The 23,054-nt window shown below is 45.3% G+C and overlaps 1 protein-coding gene across 1 annotated transcript in view; it reads right to left on the bottom strand.

The window, feature by feature from the left end:
- Window positions 1-2,869: 2,869 nt before the first annotated feature.
- The window catches only part of LOC106588739 (ankyrin repeat and IBR domain-containing protein 1), a 27,055-nt gene continuing 6,870 nt past the window's right edge, over window positions 2,870-23,054 (bottom strand). Inside the window, exons 6-21 of the mRNA XM_045709432.1 lie at window positions 20,782-20,961; window positions 15,320-15,437; window positions 14,946-15,157; window positions 12,840-12,928; window positions 12,483-12,627; window positions 12,039-12,196; window positions 10,240-10,328; window positions 9,886-10,016; window positions 9,583-9,717; window positions 9,169-9,255; window positions 8,967-9,033; window positions 8,651-8,796; window positions 8,357-8,535; window positions 7,427-7,478; window positions 6,868-6,991; window positions 2,870-6,776 (exon numbers count right to left, since the gene is read on the bottom strand). Of these exons, the coding sequence (XP_045565388.1) occupies window positions 4,543-6,776; window positions 6,868-6,991; window positions 7,427-7,478; window positions 8,357-8,535; window positions 8,651-8,796; window positions 8,967-9,033; window positions 9,169-9,255; window positions 9,583-9,717; window positions 9,886-10,016; window positions 10,240-10,328; window positions 12,039-12,196; window positions 12,483-12,627; window positions 12,840-12,928; window positions 14,946-15,157; window positions 15,320-15,437; window positions 20,782-20,961 (4,146 nt within the window). The 3' untranslated portion in view covers window positions 2,870-4,542. The remainder of the gene's footprint in view (window positions 6,777-6,867; window positions 6,992-7,426; window positions 7,479-8,356; window positions 8,536-8,650; window positions 8,797-8,966; window positions 9,034-9,168; window positions 9,256-9,582; window positions 9,718-9,885; window positions 10,017-10,239; window positions 10,329-12,038; window positions 12,197-12,482; window positions 12,628-12,839; window positions 12,929-14,945; window positions 15,158-15,319; window positions 15,438-20,781; window positions 20,962-23,054) is intronic.

Genomic DNA, 23,054 nt, shown 5'->3' with positions numbered 1-23,054 from the left:
GTTTTGCGACGGGTATACAGAGATGACCAGTTTACAGAGGATTATAGAGTGCTGGGATGTGTCCTATAAGGAGCACCGGTGGCAAATCTGATGGCCAAATGGTAAAGAACATCTAGCAACTCGAGAGCACCCTTACCTGCTGATCTATAAATTAAGTCTCCATAATCTAGCATGGGTAGGATGGTCATCTGAATGAGGGTTAGTTTGGCAGCTGGGGTGAAAGAGGAGCGATTACAATAGAGTGAACCAAGACTAGATTTAACCTTAGCCTGCAGCTTTGATATGTGCTAGTGTAACCGATGTGAAATGGCTAGTTAGTTAGCGGTGGTGCGCGCTAATAGCGTTTCAATCAGTGACGTCACTCGCTCTGAGACTTGAAGTAGGGTTTCCCCTTGTGTTGTAAGGGCCGCGGATTTTGTGGCGCGATGGGTAACGATGCTTCGTGGGGTGTCAGTTGTTGATGTGTGCAAGGGTCCCTGGTTCGAGCCCCGGTTGGGGCGAAGAGAGGGACGGAACCTACACTGTTACACTAAGAGAAGGACAGTGTACCGTCTAGCCATACTCCTAAGTACTTATATGAGGTGACTACCTCAAGCTCTAATCCCTCAGAGGCAGTAATCACACCTGTGGGGAGAGGGACATTCTTCTTACCAAACCACATGACCTTTGTTTTGGAGGTGTTCAGAACAAGATTAAGGGCAGAAAAAGCTTGTTTGACACTAAGAAAGCTTTGTTGTAGAGCGTTTAACACACAATCCCGGGAGGGGCCAGCTGAGTGTAAGACTGTATCATCTGCATATAAATGGATGAGAGAGCTTCCTACTGCCTGAGCTATGTTGTTGATGTAAATTGAGAAGAGGGTGGGGCCTAGGATCGAGCCTTGGGGTACTCCCTTGGTGACAGGCAGTGTCTGAAACAGCAGATGTTCGGACTTAATACACTGCACTCTTTGAGAGAGGTAGTTAGCAGACCAGGCCAAAGACCCCTCAGAGACACCAATAGTCCTTAGCCGGCCCACCATGGAATGGTCTACCATGTCAAAAGCTTTGGCCAAGTCAATAGAAATAGCAGCACAACATTGCTTAGAATCAAGGGGAATGGTGACATAATTTAGGACCTTTAAGGTTGTCGTGACACATCCATAACCTGAGCGGAAACCAGATTGCATACCAGAGAGAATACTATAGACGTCAAGAAAGCCAGTCAGTTAATTATTGACACGTTTTTCCAACACTTTTGATAAACAGAGCAAAATAGAAATTGGCATATAACAGTTAGGATCAGCTTGATCTCCCCCTTTAAATAAAGTATGCACCATGGCTGCCTTTCAAGTAATGAGAACCTCCCCAGAGAGGAGAGACATGTTAAAAAGGTCAGAGATAGGCTTGGTGATGATAGGGGCAGAAAGGTCTAAACCATCTGACCCAGAAGGTTATTTGGGGTCAAGTTTAAGGAGCTCCTTTAGCACCTTGGACTCAGTGACCACCTGCAGGGAGAAACTTTGTAGCGGGGCAGGGGAAAAAGAGGGAGGAGTATCGAGGCATGGCTGAGTCAAATAGGAATCCTGACTTAATGAAGTGGTGATTAAAGAGCTCAGCCATGTGCTCCTTGTCAGTAAAAACCACATCATCAACATTAAGGGACATGGGCAGCTGTGAGGAGGAGGGTTTATTCTCCAGGTCTTTAACCGTTTTCCAGAACTCCTTGGGGTTAAATCCACAGAGAGCGAACAGATCTTTAAAGTAACTAACCTTGCTTGGCCTTCTGGATACCCTGAGTGCACTTATTTCTCTTTAGTTGGTCAACTTTCTCATTTACCACTACCCCAGTAATCACTCCTTTCAATGGCGCCCTTTTCTTGAGAGCAATACAATTCACATCTCTTGCCCCCATTCGTTTAACACGGAGCGCCTGCTGTCTCTGACCAGCAGAAACACAAACAATTATCACAAAACCACTTCTGGTTACCCTCACCGATTCCACAGCACCCAACGGTGTTTTCACCCACCCTGATACCACAAATGGATCAGCCAAAAGGCAAGGGTTCACTTTTTCCACTCCTACTATCACAGACTCATCTTTATCCGGACCCTCGGTGCAAGCCCCTGGCTTCAAGAACTTCACCTACCACCTCCGATACGTCGCTCTCATTCACTTCCATTTTTCCTCCTGTCTTCAACTTACTCTGCTTACACTTTCTACCATTCTTCTTTATCAAACCATCTACCTTTTCCCCGCCATTTTTAACCAACTCAAACTCACCCTCTTCCCCCCTCTCTTAGTCCTCCTCTGCCTCTCTTTTTCCCTCCATACGTCTCCTTATGATAATACTACACTTCGCCTGACATACATCTGGTTCTTGCCCTCTCAAGGGACGCCATTTAACCGGCTGTCAAAATCTCCGTCCAATCAGCACGAACCCTTTGGGATGTAGCGCTCAACAGTGCATCCCACTTGTAAAGCAGCTGCTTCGTCTTGATGTTCTTCTTTATCAAAAGCTACCGCAACACTTTTCCATTTCAAACAAGCTCAATCTCTTTCTCCCGGATTCCTCGATTCATTCATCAAACAACCACAGATAAAACAAGTTATACAAATCTTTGGAACATCTAGTGTTTGATAGAAAATCACAGAAATGCGTGACAGTAAAGATTCAGTCGATGTATGGCGAGACCCTTTGACAGAAGTACTAGCATTCCATTGTTAATGAGCAATTGTGTTGGTGTACCTTCCTTTATCGATAATGTTGTTTAATGAGGTTGTCCAACTCCCTTGTTGAAAACATTTTTACTGTATCATTATGCAAGAATTCTATAGTGACAAAATATGTAGTCAATATCATTTAAAGAAAAGTAAACTGAAAGAAATGTGTTTTTTTAAATCTTTTTTTTTATTGAGAGTAAACGTTTTACTAATACTTTCACTCCTTGGCCACACATCGAACTTCACTGTCTTTCATATGGACTGGGAATGTATCAAGTATCACCTATGAAAGTGCAAATAACAACAAGGTTTATGGTTGCCAGGGTACAGTAATATAAAAATCAGATGCCTGGGTTACAAACTATGACACAGCCACTGGCCTTGAAACTTTCAATTAAGTACCAAGAAAATACAAAACAAAGAAAAAAAAAATCTAAGAAAAACCTTAGTGTGAATAAAATTTGACTAAATAAACAATTATCTTAACTTAAAACAGTGGTGTTGTACAAAAAAAATACACTCCAAATCCAGACTTCAGTGTTCCATTTCATGTTTTGTATGATCAGCGCACGTCACATCGCACCCTACTATAAACTAGTGCACTACTCCAGATGGTTGCACACTACACCCAACAGTTAAGTTGCGTTTCTAAATGTTATTCTATATCCAATGACTACTTTATTTAAGCAGCTTATTACAATTAAATAAGATAAATATGATTTTAGAAATTATATTATAAACTCTTGTAGACTGCAGATTCATCTCTATAAAGTTGACTATATTATAATCATCCTACCAGTGCTAACCATCTCTATAACACCAACACAAGAAAAATAACAGCCTCCTGTCCTGTACCTAGTCAAAGACCTGGGAGAGTAGGAGTGCTGATCTAGGATCAATTGAGCCTTTTAGATCATAATGAATAGGATTAAATAGACAGGGGGGACCTGGTCCTAGATCAGCACCACTACTCTGAGACACTTGACACATATGGCCACAGACCACAGCTGCTTCCAAAAACACATCTTATCTCAAGAGGAAAGGAAACCATGTCAAAAACAACACAACCCTATAGTAGTAATAATAGTCATACTATTCTTTGCACGTTGCTTGAGGTTCCATATGAAAAAAGGGGATTCTCAATAAAAATGAGGCACACTGATCAACTCAGCCGTGGACTGTTTCTAAAGAATAGCCATGTCACGGTCCCTCTCTCTCTCCCTCGCTCTCTCTCTCATGGAGTTTTGATCTGGATAAATAAAGGTTGAATAAACAGTAAAACAACTCGCCCTGGTCTTAGGCTGAGGCGACCACATACAGTCAGTCCATCAGTAGTGGAATGGTTATGGACGATAAAATCACTAAAGTCACTCATATTTGATTGTATTTAAACACATCTCATCTGCTCTGATCAACTCTGGTCACTGCATGATCTGATCAGACCTGGGTCACATGATCTGATCAGACCTGGGTCACATGACCTGACCAGACCTGGGTCACATGACCTGATCAGACCTGGGTCACATGACCTGATCAGACCTGGGTCACATGACCTGACCAGGGTCAAATATACTAATTAGCTTTCTGTGCCCAGCTAGCTAAATCAAGTGGACACCCCATGTTTAATGTCAGACTTTTCTCCTGTTCTTTCCTCTAAGTGCTTTTCATCCCCAAATCTTTCCTAAGCTCTTTCTCTGATAATGCTATTATTCACTCTCTCTTCCTCTCTTTTCTCTCTCAGCTTTTCTCTCCCTCATCTCTGTCACTGCTGCTTATCATTATCTCGCTCCCACTCTCCTCCTCTCTTCCTCCTGCTCTCTGTCATCTGTCTGTCTGTTGTCACACCAGGTGAACTTGCTCTTCCCACTCCGCGCGTGATTGGTCCTCCACTACCCAGGGGGTGGGGCTTGAGTCTGTCTTGGTAGAAGTGAGGTTATCTCCACAGTGTGTGTGTGAGTGTATGTGTGTGTCCATTGCGTCCTGCGACAGGTCCGGCACAAACCCTGTGACCACACACTCCACACACTCCTCACCCTCACAACACTCCAGATCCAGAGTGCTGGGTCTTTTAACCTCCAGGCTGTCTACAGGGCCGGGGGAGCCAGCCTGTCCCCTACCCGCCTCTCCCTCCTGGGCCTGCCGTTGCTCGGCTAGGGCCTCCCCGCTGAAACTGGCCTGGGCGTCAGGAGGGGAATCACTCTTTGGGTCCCCACCGTCTTGGGGTGAAACAGTGGGTGAGTCTGTCTCTGTGTCCGGAGGTGAGTATTTCTCCAGGGGTGAGCCAGTCTCGGAGCTAGCTGAGGGGATGAGGTCGATGTTCTGGGGGCTGTCCTGGGGGTGTGTGTGTTGGATCCAGGCCATGATGTTGTCCAGGAGCAGGGCTTCAGCTGAGGGGTCCAGGCGCTCCAGGCAGCCAGGGTCACTGGGGGTGAAGGGACCTCCTGGAGGGACCACTGGGGAGAGGAGTTCTGGGTCTGGGGAGGGGAGTAGGAGGCCGTGGGGGTCTGAGGTAGGGTGATTGGGGTCTAGGCCGTGGGGGTCTGAGGTAGGGTGATTAGGGTCTAGGTCGTGGGGGTCTGAGGTGTAGGAGGAAGTGCGGTATGGGTCAGGATTCGAGGTGTAGTCTGGGTTAGGGTTGTAAGGGTCCAGGTTAGGGTTGTAAGGGTCCGGGTTAGGGTTGTAAGGGTCCGGGTTAGGGTTGTAAGGGTCTGGGTTAGGGTTGTAATTGTCTGGGTTAGGGTTGTAAGGGTCTGGGTTAGGGGTGTAAGGGTCTGGGTTATGGGTGTAAGGGTCTGGGTTAGGGGTGTAATGATCTGGGTTAGGGGTGTAATGGTCTGGGTTAGGGGTGTAATGGTCTGGGTTAGGGGTGTAAGGGTCTGGGTTAGGGGTGTAAGGGTCTGGGTTAGGGGTGTAAGGGTCTGGGTTAGGGGTGTAATGGTCTGGGTTAGGGGTGTAAGGGTCTGGGTTAGGGGTGTAATGGTCTGGGTTAGGGGTGTAAGGGTCTGGGTTAGGGGTGTAAGGGTCTGGGTTAGGGGTGTAAGGGTCTGGGTTAGGGGTGTAAGGGTCTGGGTTAGGGGTGTAAGGGTCTGGGTTAGGGGTGTAAGGGTCTGGGTTAGGGGTGTAAGGGTCTGGGTTAGGGGTGTAAGGGTCTGGGTTAGGGGTGTAGTGACTGGAGTGGCAGCAATGGTGGTGGTTCTGGTCCGGATGTGTGTCCTGGGTGCAAGAGATGGTTTGGTCTGGTTCAGGGTTATGGGGAAGGCTTAACATAGCATATGGCTCTGGGTCTGAGGGGTAAAGGCTTGTGTGTTTAGGGCTAGAAGATGCTGTAAGGTCTGTCTGAGGAGGAGATGTTTTAGTGTAGAGGCTGGGTTGGCAGTGAACAGAACTGTAGAAGGCATTGATAGTGGGATGGCCACGATTTTGGTTTTGACCACAATTATGGTCGTGTTCTGGAGTGAAGGGAATGTTGATAGTGGTGTGGTCCTGGTTATGATCACAGGTGTGACCGTAGCCGCGTGTATAAGGTGTGGTGTGGTCAGGTTCCAGTACAGCATAGTTGTGGTCAGTTGTATAAGATGTGTAGCTAAGGTCCTGACTCTGACTGTACCTGGGGGAAGGGTTGTAGTGGTCGTAGGTGTGGTCTAAGCTATATGGCGTAGGGATATTAGTGTTGTCTAGGGTATATGGAGTAGTTATTTGTCCCAGTCTCATCAGACTTTCTCCTAGCTCTAACAGCTCAGCATTTAGCGACTGGTTAGGGTCTGGTCTAGGGAGGTTAGAGGAGCCACTGGCCCCCAGAGACCCACCCACACTGGAGGGGTCCTGAGTCTCACTGAGGCCCCCCACCCCTGGACCCATTACTGGCCCTATATCCAGACCCTGTCCAGACCCAAGCCCTGGGCCCTCAATCACACCAGAGCCTCTCTCCAGTCCTCCTCCCAACCCTCTCTCCATTTCTCTCTCCCTCCGTGAGTCCTGTAGTGACAGTTGGATGGCCAGTAGAATGTTGGGGTCATCTTCATCCAGTGACCTCAGAGGCTGTCTCCGCCCCTCAACTCTCTCCTGGAGGACCTCTGTCACACGTAACAATAACAACACAACGAAACGTCAAAGAAACACAGGCCCTACTGATAAATGACTGTGTGTGTGTGTGTGTGTTTGTACCTGTATTCTCAGTGTTCTGGTTTGGTTCAGGAGTACTGCTGTTGCTCCTCAGACTGTGTAAACTCGGCATGTCTCCTCTACGACGCGGCCGGTGTCTCCGCCGGTACTGGAAATCTGCATACTCCTACAGGTAGTATATTATACAGGTCAGTTATTTCACCTTATTTAACTAGGCAAGTCAGTTAAGAACAAATTCTTATTTTCAATGACGGCCTACGATCAGGGAGTTAACTGCCTTGTTCAGTGGTAGAACGACAGATTTTTTTACCTTGTCAGCTCGGGGATTCGATCTTGCAACCTTCCGGTTACTAGTCCAACACTCTAACCACTAGGCTCTAACCACTAGGCTCTAACCACTAGGCTCTAACCACCTGGCTCTAACCACTAGGCTCTAACCACCAGGCTCTAACCACCAGGCTCTAACCACTAGGCTACCTGCCGCGTGGTAACATGGATGTTTGTGCTAAGATGGAGGATGTGGCTACAAATATGGACATGGTGCTCAAATTCTCATAGAGAAACAGTGTAAAAGCTTGACAATGGTGTTATGTGTAGTTACCTCAGGAGAGGTGAATCCCAGGTACTCCCAGTCCCATGATCCAGCAGGGAAACTGAAACACATTCAATATAGAGCTTTGTAAAGAAAGGATTACCGTAATTTCCGGACTATTGAGCGCACCTGAATATAAGCCGCACCCACTGAATTAAAAAAGAAATATTATTTTGAACATAAATAAGCCGCACATGTCTATAAGCCGCAGGTGCCTACCGGTACATTGAAACAAATGAACTTTACACAGGCTTTAACGAAACACGGCTTGTAACAAAAATAAATAGGCTTTAACGAAACACGGCTTGTAGCAAAAATAAATAGGCTTTAACGAAACACGACTTGTAACAAAAATAAATAGGCTTTAACGAAACACGGCTTGTAACAAAAATAAATAGGCTTTAACGAAACACGGCTCGTAACAAAAATAAATAGGCTTTAACGAAACACGGCTTGTAACAAAAAATTTAAAATTAGCAGTAAACAGTAGCCTACCAAGAAAGTCATTGGTCACTATCTTCCTCCTCCTGTGCACTGAAACCACTGAAGTCCTCTCCTTCGGTGTCGGAGTTGAATAGCCTCAGAATTGCTTCATCCGATATTGGATCGTTTTCATTGTCGCTCTCGTCACTGTTTGACCTTAACCCGTTCGGCAATTTCATTGGTCTAATGAAAGCTTCATGCCGCCAAAAAACGAAGCACGTCACAGAATGTGTTTTTTTTTGAAGAAAAAAATTTGAAAGCGGGAAAAATCCATATATTAACCGCGTCATTGTTTAAGCCGCGAGGTTCAAAGCGTGGGAAAAAAGTTGCGGCTTATAGTCCGGAATTTACGGTAATAGAAATTTGAAGTAATAGCCAACCCTGTTCTGTCTACTGCCTGTTGGGAAAAAGATCTCTCTCTCTCTCCCTCTCTGTCGGTCCCCCTCCCTCCCTCACCTCCTCCTAGGTACTTCAGGTGAGTCGTTAGGGGCCACCCCTCTAGCCACTGAGGCCAGGAACTCCTCTCTCTTCTGCTGTACCAGACAGGCAGCGCTGACTATCTTATGACACGGCGTACGCAGGTAGGGACGGTTCACCTTCTGAGCCAAGTCCTCCACCGCCATCTCCAGATCAGTCTGGGGAACAGAGGGATGAGTACAAGGGTAGAGAAATAGGGAGAGAGAGTGGAGGGTGAGGAATTCATCTCTCACACACACACACACGCACACGCACACACACACACGCACACACCTGCATGAGTTCAAATATCTCCTTCTGTGTGCTGTGAGGCTGGAGGAAGAATCCGTAGGGGTAGGAACACTTCAACACACGACGCGTCTTCAACAACTCACACACACCGTCCTCTATAAACCTGGTGTCTGGGGGGGAGCCTTCACCTAGAGGAGAGACACACACACACAAATATACACACACTGCTGTTAGACACATACACAGACACACACACCATACGCAGGACACACCGTCCTCTCCCTCCATCGTTATACAAGAGGAGAGGCAGGGACAGCCTCTGAGGTAGAAAGTAGAGTCAGGTAGGTCAGAGACTCACATCCAATGAAGGCTCTACTCAGCTGTTCCATCTTCTCTTTGGCTGTTTTCAATAGTCTCTGTTCTAACTAGAGCGAGAGAAAGAGAGAAGATACAGGGGGGTAGAGAAAGAGAGAGAGCGAGAGGGATAGGGAGAGACATCTAAATTTTAGAAAACAACATTGGTAGATATCATAAATACAATATCATGCTGTGTGTGTTACCTTATAGCTGTGTTCATGGTTCTTATAGCGGCTGTAGTAGTGCATGAAGCGGTCCAACTCCTGAAAACTCTTGTGCTTCTTTTCCGCCTGAAAAACACACACACACTCCTGTCAAATACTTAACGTAAAATGTCAGAGTGTGTGCAGTGCTAGTGTGTGTGGTATGGTCTTGTTCTTCTATCCTCGTGGGGACCTGAAATCCACAAATGTCCCCATTTTAAGCTTAGGGTTAGGTTTAGGGTTAGAATTAGGGTTAGGCGTTAGGGAAAATAGGATTTTTAATGGAAATCTATTTTAGGTCACAACGAGGATAGAAAAACAAGTATGTGTGTGTGTGTGTGTGTGTGTGTGTGTGTGTGTGTGTGTGTGTGTGTGTGTGTGTGTGTGTGTGTGTGTGTGTGTGTGTGTGTGTACCTCTCCAGTCATCTCTTTGGACTGCTCCTCTAGCTGTGTGATAACTTCATAGCGTGTACAGCGGTAGTATCCTCCAGTTGAAGAGCTGTGTTTCTTCCACTCTTCCAGACAGATCCAGCAGAAGTCATATTTACACTGCAGACAGAGAAACAGGTGTTGTACATACATGGTAATAACCCTGTCTTATTGCTTTAATATGATGTCCCACAAGGCTCTATGTTGGGACTGTTTCAATATCTTCCTCAATGCCATTAAAATGTAGCAAAGCTGGTGTGTGTGTGTGAGAGGTGTGTGTGTATGTACCTTGGCACACTGCATGTGGTTGCAGCCCTCATTCTTCTGTATGGGAGACTTGCAGTTGGCACAGGGTTTAGAGTTGGTTAACAACCACAGACAGTTAGCTGCATCCTCATACGACTCCGATACACCTGCCACTGGATACACACACACACACACACATACAAACACATTTGCACATGTATACAAACATCACAAACATGCACACACACACATACCAAGATCAGCATATACAACCATGCGTTTATCATAACATACTGTATATCTAGTGTGTGTGTGTGTGTGTGTGTGTGTGTGTGTGTGTGTGTGTGTGTGTGTGTGTGTGTGTGTGTGTGTGTGTGTGTGTGTGTGTGTGCTCACACTCTTCTGGCTTCATCTCTGAGACTTTCTGCAGCCACATCCTCCATGTCTGACAGTCGCATGGCTCATGGGCCTCACCTAGACACTCCCTGGAGAGAGAGACAGATAGAGAGAGAGGACAGAGAGAGAAGAAGAGGGGGAGAGAGAGAGAGGACAGAGAGAGAAGAAGAGGGGGAGAGAGAGAGAGAGAGAGAGAGAGAGAGAGAGAGAGAGAGAGAGAGAGAGAGAGAGAGAGAGAGAGAGAGAGGAGGGGAGAGAGAGAGAGAGAGGGGAGAGAGACAGTTAGAGGAAAAGAGAGAAGAAGAGGAGAGAGACAGATGGAAGACAGAGGGGAGAGAGGCGAGAGACAGATGGAAGAAGAGCGAGAGAGGGAGAGAGGGAGAGACAGATGGAGGAAGAGAGAGTAAGAGAGGGGGAAGAATATAAATGTACAGTGCATTCGGAAAGTATTCAGACCCCTTCACTTTTTCCACATTTTGTTATGTTACAGCCTTATTCTAAAATTGATTAAATTGTTTTATCCTCATCAATCTACACAATACCCCAATATGACAAAGCAAAAAGAGATTTCTAGAAATGTTTGCAAATTTATTTAAAAAAACCTCGGAAACATCACATTTACATAAGTATTCAGACCCTTTACTCAGCACTTTGTTAAAGCACCTTTGGCAGCGAGTACAGCCTCGAGTCTTCTTGGCACACCTGTACTTGGGGAGTTTCTCCCTTCTTCTCTGCAGATCCTCTCAAGCTCTGTCAGGTTGGATGGGGAGCGTCGCTGCACAGTTATTTTCAGGTCTCTCCAGAGATGTTTGATTGGGTTCACGTCCGGGCTCTGGCTGGGCCACTCAAGGACATTCAGAGACTTGTCCCGAAGCCACTCCTACATTGCCTTGGCTGTGTTCTTAGGGTCGTTGTCCTGTTGGAAGGTGAACCTTCGCCCCAGTCTGAGGTCCTGAGCACTCTGGAGCAGGTTTTCATCAACGATCTCTCTGTACTTTGCTCCGTTCATCTTTCCCTCGATCCTGACTAGTCTCCCAGTCCCTGCCCCTGAAAAACAACTCCACAACATGATGCTGCCACCACCATGCTTCACCGTAGGGATGGTGCCAGGTTTCCTCCAGACGTGACGCTTGGCATTCAGGCCAAAGAGTTCAATCTTGGATTCATCAGATCAGAATCTTGTTTCTCATGGTCTGAGTCCTTTAGGTGCCTTTTGGTAAACTCCAAGCGGGCTGTCATGTGCCTTTTACAGAGGAGTGTCTTCTGTCTGGCCACTCTACCATAAAGGCCTGATTCGTGGAGTGATGGTTGTCCTTCTGGAAGGTTCTCCCATCTCCACAGAGGAACTCTGGAGCTATGTCAGAGTAATCATCAGGTTCTTGGTCACCTCCTTGACCTTAATATAGACAGGTGTGTTCCTTTCCAAATCATGTCCAATCAATTGAATTTACCACCGGTGGACTCCAATCAAGTTGTAGAAACATCTCAAGGATGATCAATGGTAACAGGATGCACCTGAGCTCAATTTCGAGTCTCACAGCAAAGGTTCTGAATACTTATGTAAATGTAATATTTCTGTTTTTTTACTTCTAAAAACCTGTTTTTGCTTTGTCATTATGGGGTGTTGTGTGTAGATTGATGAGGAAAAACATGAATTTAATCAATTTTAGAATAAGGCTGTAACGTAACAAAATGTGGAAAAATTGAACGGGTCTGAATACTTTCTGAATGCACTGAATCATTCTCTACGTTCGAGACTTTTCCCCATGAGACGGTCTGATGTGTGTGTGTGCGTGTACCAGCAGAAGAGGTGACCCTTGCCACAGTCGACTGCAGGGGAGGGCAGCAGGGGGAACCCCAGGTGGTTGACCCCCGGACCAGGTCTGGTCAGTCTGACCGCTCTCTCACACCGCACTGCCGGGCACCACCGGATAGATGGGTTGTTCTCCACGAACGCCTAGAGAGAGAAGATACACACACTCGCACGCACGCACACACACACACACACACACACACACACACACACACACACACACACACACACACACACACACACACACACACACACACACACACACACACACACACACACACACACACACACACACACACACACACACACACACACACACACACACACAGGGAGGAGAGATATCAGAGATAAGATGCTTGAGAGCGACATTGTGTGTGTGTGTGAGTGTGTGTGCGTGTGTCTGGGTGTGTGTGTGTGTGTGCGTGCGTGCCTTGATGTCGAACTGCAGGTATCGTTTGTCCATCTCTCTGGAGACAACACTCTCTATAACCTGAACAGGCACCAGCTGGTAACAGTCACAGGCAGGACAGAAGATGTTATGAGCCTCACCCTCCTGGATCTTCACATTCAGAAACCTGAAACAAATTACATTACATTCAATTCAATAACTATTGGATCCACAGTCAAGATTTAAATTGATTTGGCTTGCTCTTGCTGTTTATACTGTGCATTTCTGCCTTCCAGATTGTGTGTATTTTTTTATTCAGTTTATACGTTTGTATTGTAATATGAGGATCCATGAGGATCCATCATGTTTAATTCAATTCAAACAGTGTAAGTGACGTACCCTTCCCAGCAGGCTCGGCAGAACTCATGACCACAGGACATGTCTATTGGGTCTTCAAACACTGAGATGGAACACAGGCAGATCCCACACTGGAGGGAAAGAGACACCCCACACAGTCAGAGGTATACACTACATCACACACAAACACACACATACAGTGGGAGAAAAAAGTATTTGATCCCCTGCTGATTTTGTACGTTTGCCCAGTTACAAAGAAATTATCAGTCTATCATTTTAATGGTAGGTTTATTTGAACAGTGAGAGACAGAATAACAACAAAAAAATCCAGAAAAACACATGTCAAAAATGTTAGAAAATGATTTGCATTTTAATGAGGGAAATAAGTATTTGACCCCTCTGCAAAACATGGCTTAGTACTTGGTGGCAAAACCCTTGTTGGCAATCACAGAGGTCAGATGTTTCTTGTAGTTGGCCACCAGGTTTGCACACATCTCAGGAGGGATTTTGTCCCACTCCTCTTTGCAGATCTTCTCCAAGTCATTAAGGTTTCGAGGCTGACGTTTGGCAACTTGAACCTTCAGCTCCCTCCACAGATTTTCTATGGGATTAAGGTCTGGAGACTGGCTAGGCCACTCCAGGACCTTAATGTGCTTCTTCTTGAGCCACTCCTTTGTTGCCTTGGCTGTGTGTTTTGGGTCATTGTCATGCTGGAATACCCATCCACAACCCATTTTCAATGCCCTGGCTGAGGGAAGGAGGTTCTCACCCAAGATTTGACGGTACATGGCCCCGTCCATCGTCCCTTTGATGCGGTGAAGTTGTCCTGTCCTCTTAGCAGAAAAACACCCCCAAAGCATAATGTTTCCACCTCCATGTTTGACGGTGGAGATGGTGTTCTTGGGGTCATAGGCAGCATTCCTCCTCCTCCAAACACTGTGAGTTGAGTTGATGCCAAAGAGCTCCATTTTGGTCTCATCTGACCACAACACTTTCACCAGTTGTCCTCTGAATCATTCAGATGTTCATTGTCAAACTTCAGACGGGCATGTATATGTATTCTTGAGCAGGGGGACCTTGCGGGCACTGCAGGATTTCAGTCCTTCACGGTGTAGTGTGTTACCAATTGTTTTCTTGGTGACTATGGTCCCAGCTGCCTTGAGATCATTGACAAGATCCTCCCGTGTAGTTCTGGGCTGATTCCTCACCGTTCTCATGATCATTGCAACTCCACGAGGTGAGATCTTGCATGGAGCCCCAGGCCGAGGGATATTGACAGTTCTTTTGTGTTTCTTCCATTTGCGAATAATCGCACCAAATGTTGTCACCTTCTTACCAAGCTGCTTGGCGATGGTCTTGTAGCCCATTCCAGCCTTGTGTAGGTCTACAATCTTGTCCTTGACATCCTTGGAGAGCTCTTTGGTCTTGGCCATGGTGGAGAGTTTGGAATCTGATTGATTGATTGCTTCTGTGGACAGGTGTCTTTTTTACAGGTAACAAGCTGCGGTTAGGAGCACTCCCTTTAAGAGTGTGCTCCTAATCTCAGCTCGTTACCTGTATAAAAGACACCTGGGAGCCAGAAATCTTTCTGATTGAGGGGGGGTCAAATACTTATTTCCCTCATTAAAATGCAAATCAATTTATATCATTTTTGACATGCGTTTTTCTGGATATTTTTGTTGTTATTCTGTCTCTCACTGTTCAAATAAACCTACCATTAAAATTATAGACTGATCCTTTCTTTATCAGTGGGCAAACGTACAAAATCAGCAGGGGATCAAATACTTTTCCCCCCCACTGTATGTGTTACGGATGTCACGTTGCTTGCTTAGCAAGTACCACTCCCAACCTCGATTCGGCTTATGCCTGGCTGGAAGTCGAGACCTCTACTTTGCTAACACACGTGACCGCCCTCCTTAACAATGTTCCAATGGTTGGAGACACCCAAAAGGTACCAATTGGATGGCTCCATTCTCAACATTTCAAGCTAGCTGTGGAGTGAGCTTACAGTACGTTCTTAACTCTGTTACACACTCACACAGGCAGCCAGGGCTTGATGATTGGTTGGTTAGTAGAATCAGGTGTGCTCGTGCTGGGGTAGAACAAAAATGTGCAACCTGTCCTGGACCAAAATGTCATGTGACTCACCGTAGTCCCTCCCTCCTCCCCTGGGGTGAGGCAGCTGTCAGTGAGGGAGGTGAGGGTTAGGGTGAGGGGGGAGCGAGGGGTTCGGGGGGAAGGCAGGGTGTCCCAGGCGTTGCACCCGCTGGGCGGGGGGGTGGGCATCAAGACCCCAGACCGCTGGCAGCACTCCTCAGAATCACTCATCCAGGCTTCCAAAAGCTTCTCCCTGTCCCAGTCTGTTACACACAGAGATAGAGAGGTTAGAGCGAGACACACACACACACACACACACACACACCTTCAACAGCTCCTACGTGTTCCAATTAGATACACAGAGACAGTTTACACACACACACACACACACATGAAACACACACACATGAAACGCACACACACACCGTGTGCTCTGAGCAGTGCCTCAGCGGTGAAGAGAGGAGCCTGTAGCATGTCCGCTGTCTCCACTATCAACATGTCCTTCAGTCTCCTCAAGTCCTGCAGCTTCAAACCCTCATAGGGCTGGGGATGAGAGGAGGGAGAGAGGGGAGAGATAAAGAGAGATTAAGAATTGAAAAAGCTAGGAAAAAATGTATCAAAAACCATAACAGTATTCTGCAGCTGCTTGTCCCTCTGTGGCTACTTTTCACAGCAAATACATCTCTGATTTAAAGTGTGTGTGTGTGTGTGATTGATTTGATTTATTTCATTATTATAGTGTCTTGCATCTTCAAGATGACCAGCCCACGTTGGCTTATAAGACACTGTATCTGCAGTAGCAAATACTTTTTCCACATTTTGTTGTGTTAATTAAAAATGGATTAAATTGAGATTTTGTGTCACTGCCCTCCACACAATACCCCATAATGTCAAAGATGACGCAATCTCAATCGCACTCACCACTGCCCTTTCCCACCTGGACAAAAGGAACACCTATGTGAGAATGCTGTTCATTGACTACAGCTCAACATTCAACACCATAGTGCCCACGAAGCTCATCACTAAGATAAGGACCCTGGAACTAAACACCTCCCTCCAACTGGATCCTGGACTTCCTGACGGGCCGCCCCCAGGTGTTAAAGGTAGGCAACAACACGTCTGCTACGCTGATCCTCAACACTGGGGCCCCTCAGGGGGGTGTGCTTAGTCCCCTCCTGTACTCCCTGTTCACCCACAACTGCATGGCCAAACACAACTCCAACACCATCATTAAGTTTGCTAACGACACAATAGTGGTAGACCTGCCTGATCCCCTACAACGATGAGACAGCCTATACGGAGGTCAGAGACCTGGCAGTGTGGTGCTAGGACACCAACCTCTCCCTCAATGTGAGCAAGACAAAGGAGCGAATAGTGGACTACAGGAAAAGGCGGGCCGAGCACACCTCCATTAACATCGACGGGACTGTATTGGAGCAGGTCGAGAGCTTCAAGTTCCTTTGTGTCCACATCACCAACAAACTATCATGGTCCAAACACACCAAGACAGTCATGAAGAGGGCACGACAAAACCTTTTCCCCCTCAGGAGACTGAAAAGATTTGGCATGCGTCCCCAGATCCTGAAAAAGTTATACAGCTGCACCATCGAGAGCATCCTGACCGGTTGCATCATCGCCTGGTATGGTAACTGCTCGGCATCTGACCGTAAAGCGCTACAGAGGGTAGTGCGAACGGCCCAGTACATCACTGGGGCCAAGTTTCCTGTCATCCAGGACCTATATACTAGGCGGTGTCAGAGGAAAGCCCAAAAAATTGTCAAAGACTCCAGTCACCCAAGTCATAGACTGTTTTCTCTGCTACCGCATGGCAAGCGGTACCGGTGCACCAAGTCTAGGACCAAAAGGCTCCTTAACAGTTTCTACCCCCAAGCCATAAGACTGCTGAACAATTCATAAAATGGCCATCGGATTATTTACATTGACATCCCCCCCTCCATTTGTTTTTTACACTGCTGCTACTCGCTGTTTATTATCTATGCATAGTCACCTCACCCTTACCTACATGTACAAAGTACCTCGACTAACCTGTACCCCCGCACATTGACTCGATACCGGTACCCCTGTATATAGTCTTGTTATAGTTATTTTATTGTGTTACTTTTTATTATTTTTTACTTTACTTTATTCGGTAAATATTTTCTTAAGTCTTTCTTGAACTGCACTGTTGGTTAAGGGCTTGTAAGTAAGCATTTCACTATAAGCTCTACACATGTTGTATTCGGCTCAGGTGACAAATAAAGTTTGATTTCATTTCATTTTGATATGAAATATGTTTTTAGAAATCTTTACAAATGAATTAAAAATGAAAAGCTGAAATGTCTTGAGTCAGAAAGTACTCAACCCCTTTGTTATGGCAAGCCTAAATAAGTTCCTGAGTAGAAATATGCTTAACAAGTCACATAATAAGTTGCATGGACTCAATAATAGTGTTTAACATGATTTCTGAATGACTACCTCATCACTGTACCCCACACATACAGATATCTGTAGGTCCCTCAGTCGAGCACTGAATTTCAACCACAAAGACCAGGGAGGTTTTCCAATGCCTCGCAAAGAAGGGCACCTATTGGTAGATATTGAATATCTCTTTGAGCATGGTGAAGTTATGAATTACACTTTGGAAGGAAACCACTCAGGGATTTCACCATGAGGCCAATGGTGACTTTAAAACAGTTACAGAGTTTAATGGCTGTAACATGTGAAAACTGAGGATGGATCAACAACATTGTAGTTACTCCACAATACTAACCTAAATGGCAGAGTGAAAAGAAGGAAGCCTGTACAGAATACAAATATTCAAAAACATGTATCCTGTTTTCAATAAGGCACTAAAGTAAAACAAAAAAATGTGGCAAAGAAATGTACTTTATGCCCTGAATACAAAGCGTTATGTTTGGGGTGAATCCAACACAACACATCACTGAGTACCACTCTTCATATTTTGAAGCATGGTGGTGGCTGCATCATGTTATGGGTATGATTGTCATCAGCAAGGACTAGGGAGTTTTTTATGATGAAAAGAAACGGAATAGAGCTAAGCATTGACAAAATCCTAGATGAAAACCTGGTTCAGTCGGCACTGGGAGCCAAATTCACCTTTCAGCAGGACAATAACCTAAAACACAAAGCCAAATATACACTGGAGTTGATTACCAAGATGACATTGAATGTTCCTGAGTGGCCTAGTTACAGTTTTGACTTAAATCGTCTTGAAAATCTATTGCAAGACTTGAAAATGGCTGTCTAGCAATGATTAACAATCAACTTTGCAGAGATTGAAGAATATTATACAATCCAGGTGTGCAAAGCTCTTAGAGACTTACCCAGAAAGACTCACAGCTGTAATCGCTGCCAAAGGTGATTCTAATGTATTGACTCTGGGGTGTGAATACTTATGCAAATGAAATATTGTGCCAACATTTAGAAAAACATGGTTTCACTTGTGTGTACATGGGTGAGAATTGTGTGTACATGGGTGAGAAAAAACATACTTAATCAATTTTGAATTCAGGCTGTAACACAGCAAAATGTGGAATAAGTCAAGGGGTATGAATACTTTCTGAAGGCACTGAATATGCACACAAACTGTATGTCGATTGTGTAAATTCTGATATCTATATATCTTGTCCATATATTCTGGTTCTGTATATTGTTTATTGTGGCAGCACCATTTCACAGAGTCATACCCCTTAACGACAAAGCGAAAACAAGTTTTTAGACATTTTTGCAAATGTATTAAAAATAAAAAACTGAAATACCTTATTTACCTAAGTATTCAGACCTTTTGCTATGAGACTCGAAATTGAGCTCAGGTGCATCCTGTTTCCATTGATCCTTCAGATGTTTCTACAACTTGATTGGAGACCACCTGTGGTAAATTCAATTGATAGGCATGATTTGGAAAGGCACACACCTGTCTATATTAAGGTCCCACAGTTGACATTGCATGTCGGAGCAAAAACAAAGCCACGAGGTCGAAGGAATTGTCCGTAGAGCTCCGAGACAGGATTGTGTTTGAGGCACGGATCTGGGAAAGGGTACCAAAAAAGTTCTGCAGCATTGAAGGTCCCCAAGAACACAGTGGCCTCCATCATTCTTAAATGGAAGAAGTTTGGAATCACCAAGAATCTTAATAGAGCTGGACGCCCAGCCAAACTGAGCAATCGGGAGAGAAGGGCCTTGTTCAGGGAGGTGACCAAGAACCCGATGGTCACTCTGACAGAGCTCCAGAGTCCCTCTGTGGAGATGGGAGAACCTTCCAGAAGGACAACCATCTCTGCAGCACTCCACCAATCAGGCCTTTATGGTAGAGTGGTCAGACGGAGAGTGGCCCTGCCAGAGCCCGGACTTGAACCCGATCAAACATCTTTGGAGAGACTTGAAAATAGCTGTACAGCAACACTTGCCATCCAACCTGACAGAGCTTGAGAGGATCTGCAGAGAAGAATGAGAAAAACTCTCCAAATACAGGTGTGCCAAGCTTGTAGCGTCATACCTGTCACGACTTCTGCCGAAGTTGGTTCCTCTCCTTGTTCGAGCGGCGTTCGGCGTCGCCGGTCTTCTAGCCATCATCGATCCACTTTTCATTTTCCATTTGTTTTGTCTTGTCTTCCCACACACCTGGTTTCAATTCCATCATTGTATTTAACCCTCTGTTCCCCCCATGTCCTTGTCCGGAATTGTAAGTGTAAGTGCTTGTGCACGTTATTTCTGGTGTGCGACGGGTTTTGTACCCATTGTTTGATTGTTCTGTTTCCGGTGGTTTTTATTTATTAAACTGCGCCGTTGTAAACACAGTTTTGCTCTCCTGCGCCTGACTTCTCTGCCGCCAGTACAAAACCCAAGAAGACTCGAGGCAGTAATTGCTCCCAAAGGTGCTTCAACAAAGTACTGAGTAAAGGATCTGAATACTACTGAAAAAAAAAACAATTTAATAAATGTAAGAATAAGGCTGTAACGTAACAACAATTGGAAAAAGTTCAAGGGGTCTGAATGCACCGAATGCACTGTACGTTCATACGAAAAAATGTACCATTGATAAACAAAACAAAAACCTGCTATATGAATGATAAAGCTTATCTTGATGTATAGTCCATGCTTTGCAAAAGAAAGTTGCACCCAGAAACACTTATTTTCTAAATAACCATTCCAGCTTCTCTTAGTCTCTAACCAAAAATAGTTCTGGTTTCAGTTGTTGCATTTTATCAAACAAGGTTACTCTCAAAACATCATATAAAGTACATATAAAGTACAGTACATAGCTGCTATTCTTCCATTATTGCATTAAACCTATCTTAATTGCCAGGGGAAGTATCCTGGTTCTCAAAGTGACCTTTGGTTTGTTGTTAGGTGAGATGTGACATAGGGTTCCAGATCGTAGTTGTTTTTGATTTGCTTGTTCTGAGTTTTGGTTTAAGTCATATATTAGTTGCCCATTTTTCTTTGTAGCTAAGCTTTCACGTGTGTTTGATCATGTTGACATTGCATCGTAACTTATTTCTAAATATGTGTTGTAGATCCACTTCCTTAGAAACGTAATTGAGTTCCTTCGTCCATGGGTAATTGTGTATTTTATCCCAGTTGAAAACCTTTTTCTTATCCTGCCCTCTGGCATGTCGATAAGGCGGTTCCATAACTTTACCCATGTCCTATTTCACAGGGCACCCAACCCATGTCTCCTTGAATAGCAAGGCTTGGAGCAAACTTATGCACTCCAAGGAAATGTGGTATGGCTCTATTTTGAATAAAGTTAGGTGTTTTGGATTATTTTGTGTGTGTGGTGCAGCGTTCTGCATTCAGTGACGTAGTGCAGTTTCACGGCAGCGGCTGCGGCTGCTCTGCGTGGGTGGGTGGGTGGGTAACTCACCTCTTTGTGGCGCAGCGTGCTGCTGGGTGTTTGTGTCTCGGTGGGTGTGTGTTGTGAGAACACCATCATGGCTTCGAGGCGCAGGGCCAGGTGTGTGTGCTGCTGTCTCTCTGCGTGGTCACACGGGGTTAACTTCTCCTCGTCCTCCACAAACAGGTCTGACCCAGCCTGGACCAGGAGCTAACACGCACGCACGCACGCACGCACGCACGCACACACACACACACACACACACACACACACACACACACACACACACACACACACACGAGAAGTGGGAGGCAAAGGGAAAGAGAGAGGGAGAGAGAAAGTGTTAAAAGATGAGCGAGAAGACACTCTCTTACCTCTGCACAGTCTCTCTCTCTCTCTCTCACCTCCACACAGTCTCTCTCTCTCTCTTACCTCCACACAGTCTCTCTCTCTCTTACCTCTACAGTCTCTATCTCTCTTACCTCTACAGTCTCTCTCTCTCTCTTACCTCTACAGTCTCTCTCTCTCTCTTACCTCTACAGTCTCTATCTCTCTTACCTCTACAGTCTCTCTCTCTCTCTTACCTCTACAGTCTCTCTCTCTCTCTCTTACCTCTACAGTCTCTCTCTCTCTCTCTTACCTCTACAGTTTCTCTCAATTCAATTCAATTGAATTGAATTTATTGACATAGCAAGTTCATTATTACTTACATTGTCAAAGTATACATATCGAAAAATACAAATATATATATATACAGTGGGGCAAAAAAGTATTTAGTCAGCCACCAATTGTGCAAGTTCTCCCACTTAAAAAGACGAGAGAGGCCTCTAATTTTCATCATAGGTACACTTCACCTATGACAGACAAAATGAGAAAAGAAAATCCAGAAAATCACATTGTAGGATTTTTAATGAATTTATTTGCAAATTATGGTGGAAAATAAGTATTTGGTCAATAACAAAAGTTTATCTCAATACTTTGTTAAATACCCTTTGTTGGCAATGACACAGGTCAAACGTTTTCTGTAAGTCTTCACAAGGTTTTCACACACTGTTGCTGGTATTTTGGCCCATTCCTCCATGCAATTCTCCTCTAGAGCAGTGATGTTTTGGGGCTGTCGCTGGGCAACACGGACTTTCAACTCCCTCCAAAGATTTTCTATGGGGTTGATATCTGGAGACTGGCTAGGCCACTCCAGGACCTTGAAATGCTTCTTACAAAGCCACTCCTTCATTGCCCGGGTGGTGTGTTTGGGATCATTGTCATGCTGAAAGACCCAGCCACGTTTCATCTTCAATGCCCTTGCTGATGGAAGGAGGTTTTCACTCAAAATCTCACGATACATAGCCCCATTCATTCTTTCCTTTACACGGATCGTCCTGGTCCCTTTGCAGAAAAACAGCCCCAAAGCATGATGTTTCCACCCCCATGCTTCACAGTAGGTATGGCGTTCTTTGGATGCAACTCAGCATTCTTTGTCCTCCAAACACGACGAGTTGAGTTTTTACCAAAAAGTTATATTTTGGTTTCATCTGACCATATGACATTCTCCCAATCCTCTTCTGGATCATCCAAATGCTCTCTAGCAAACTTCAGACGGGCCTGGACATGTACTGGCTTAAGCAGGGGGACACGTCTGGCACTGCAGGATTTGAGTCCCTGGCGGCGTAGTGTGTTACTGATGGTAGGATTTGTTACTTTGGTCCCAGCTCTCTGCAGGTCATTCACTAGGTCCCCCCGTGTGGTTCTGGGATTTTTGCTCACCGTTCTTGTGATCATTTTGACCCCACGGGGTGAGATCTTGCGTGGAGCCCCAGATCGAGGGAGATTATCAGTGGTCTTGTATGTCTTCCATTTCCTAATAATTGCTCCCACAGTTGATTTCTTCAAACCAAGCTGCTTACCTATTGCAGATTCAGTCTTCCCAGCCTGGTGCAGGTCTACAATTTTGTTTCTGGTGTCCTTTGACAGCTCTTTGGTCTTGGCCATAGTGGAGTTTGGAGTGTGACTGTTTGAGGTTGTGGACATGTGTCTTTTATACTGATAACAAGTTCAAACAGGTGCCATTAATACAGGTAACGAGTGGAGGACAGAGGAGCCTCTTAAAGAAGAAGTTACAGGTCTGTGAGAGCCAGAAATCTTGCTTGTTTGTAGGTGACCAAATACTTATTTTCCATAATTTGCAAATAAATTCATTAAAAATCCTACAATGTGATTTTTTGGAATAGTTTTTCTCATTTTGTCTGTCATAGTTGATGTGTACCTATGATGAAAATTAGAGGCCTCTCTCATCTTTTTAAGTG

Source organism: Salmo salar, chromosome ssa27, assembly GCF_905237065.1.
Source record: "Salmo salar chromosome ssa27, Ssal_v3.1, whole genome shotgun sequence".
NCBI lineage: Eukaryota > Metazoa > Chordata > Actinopteri > Salmoniformes > Salmonidae > Salmo > Salmo salar.
This window is presented reverse-complemented; position numbering and strand designations above follow the sequence as displayed.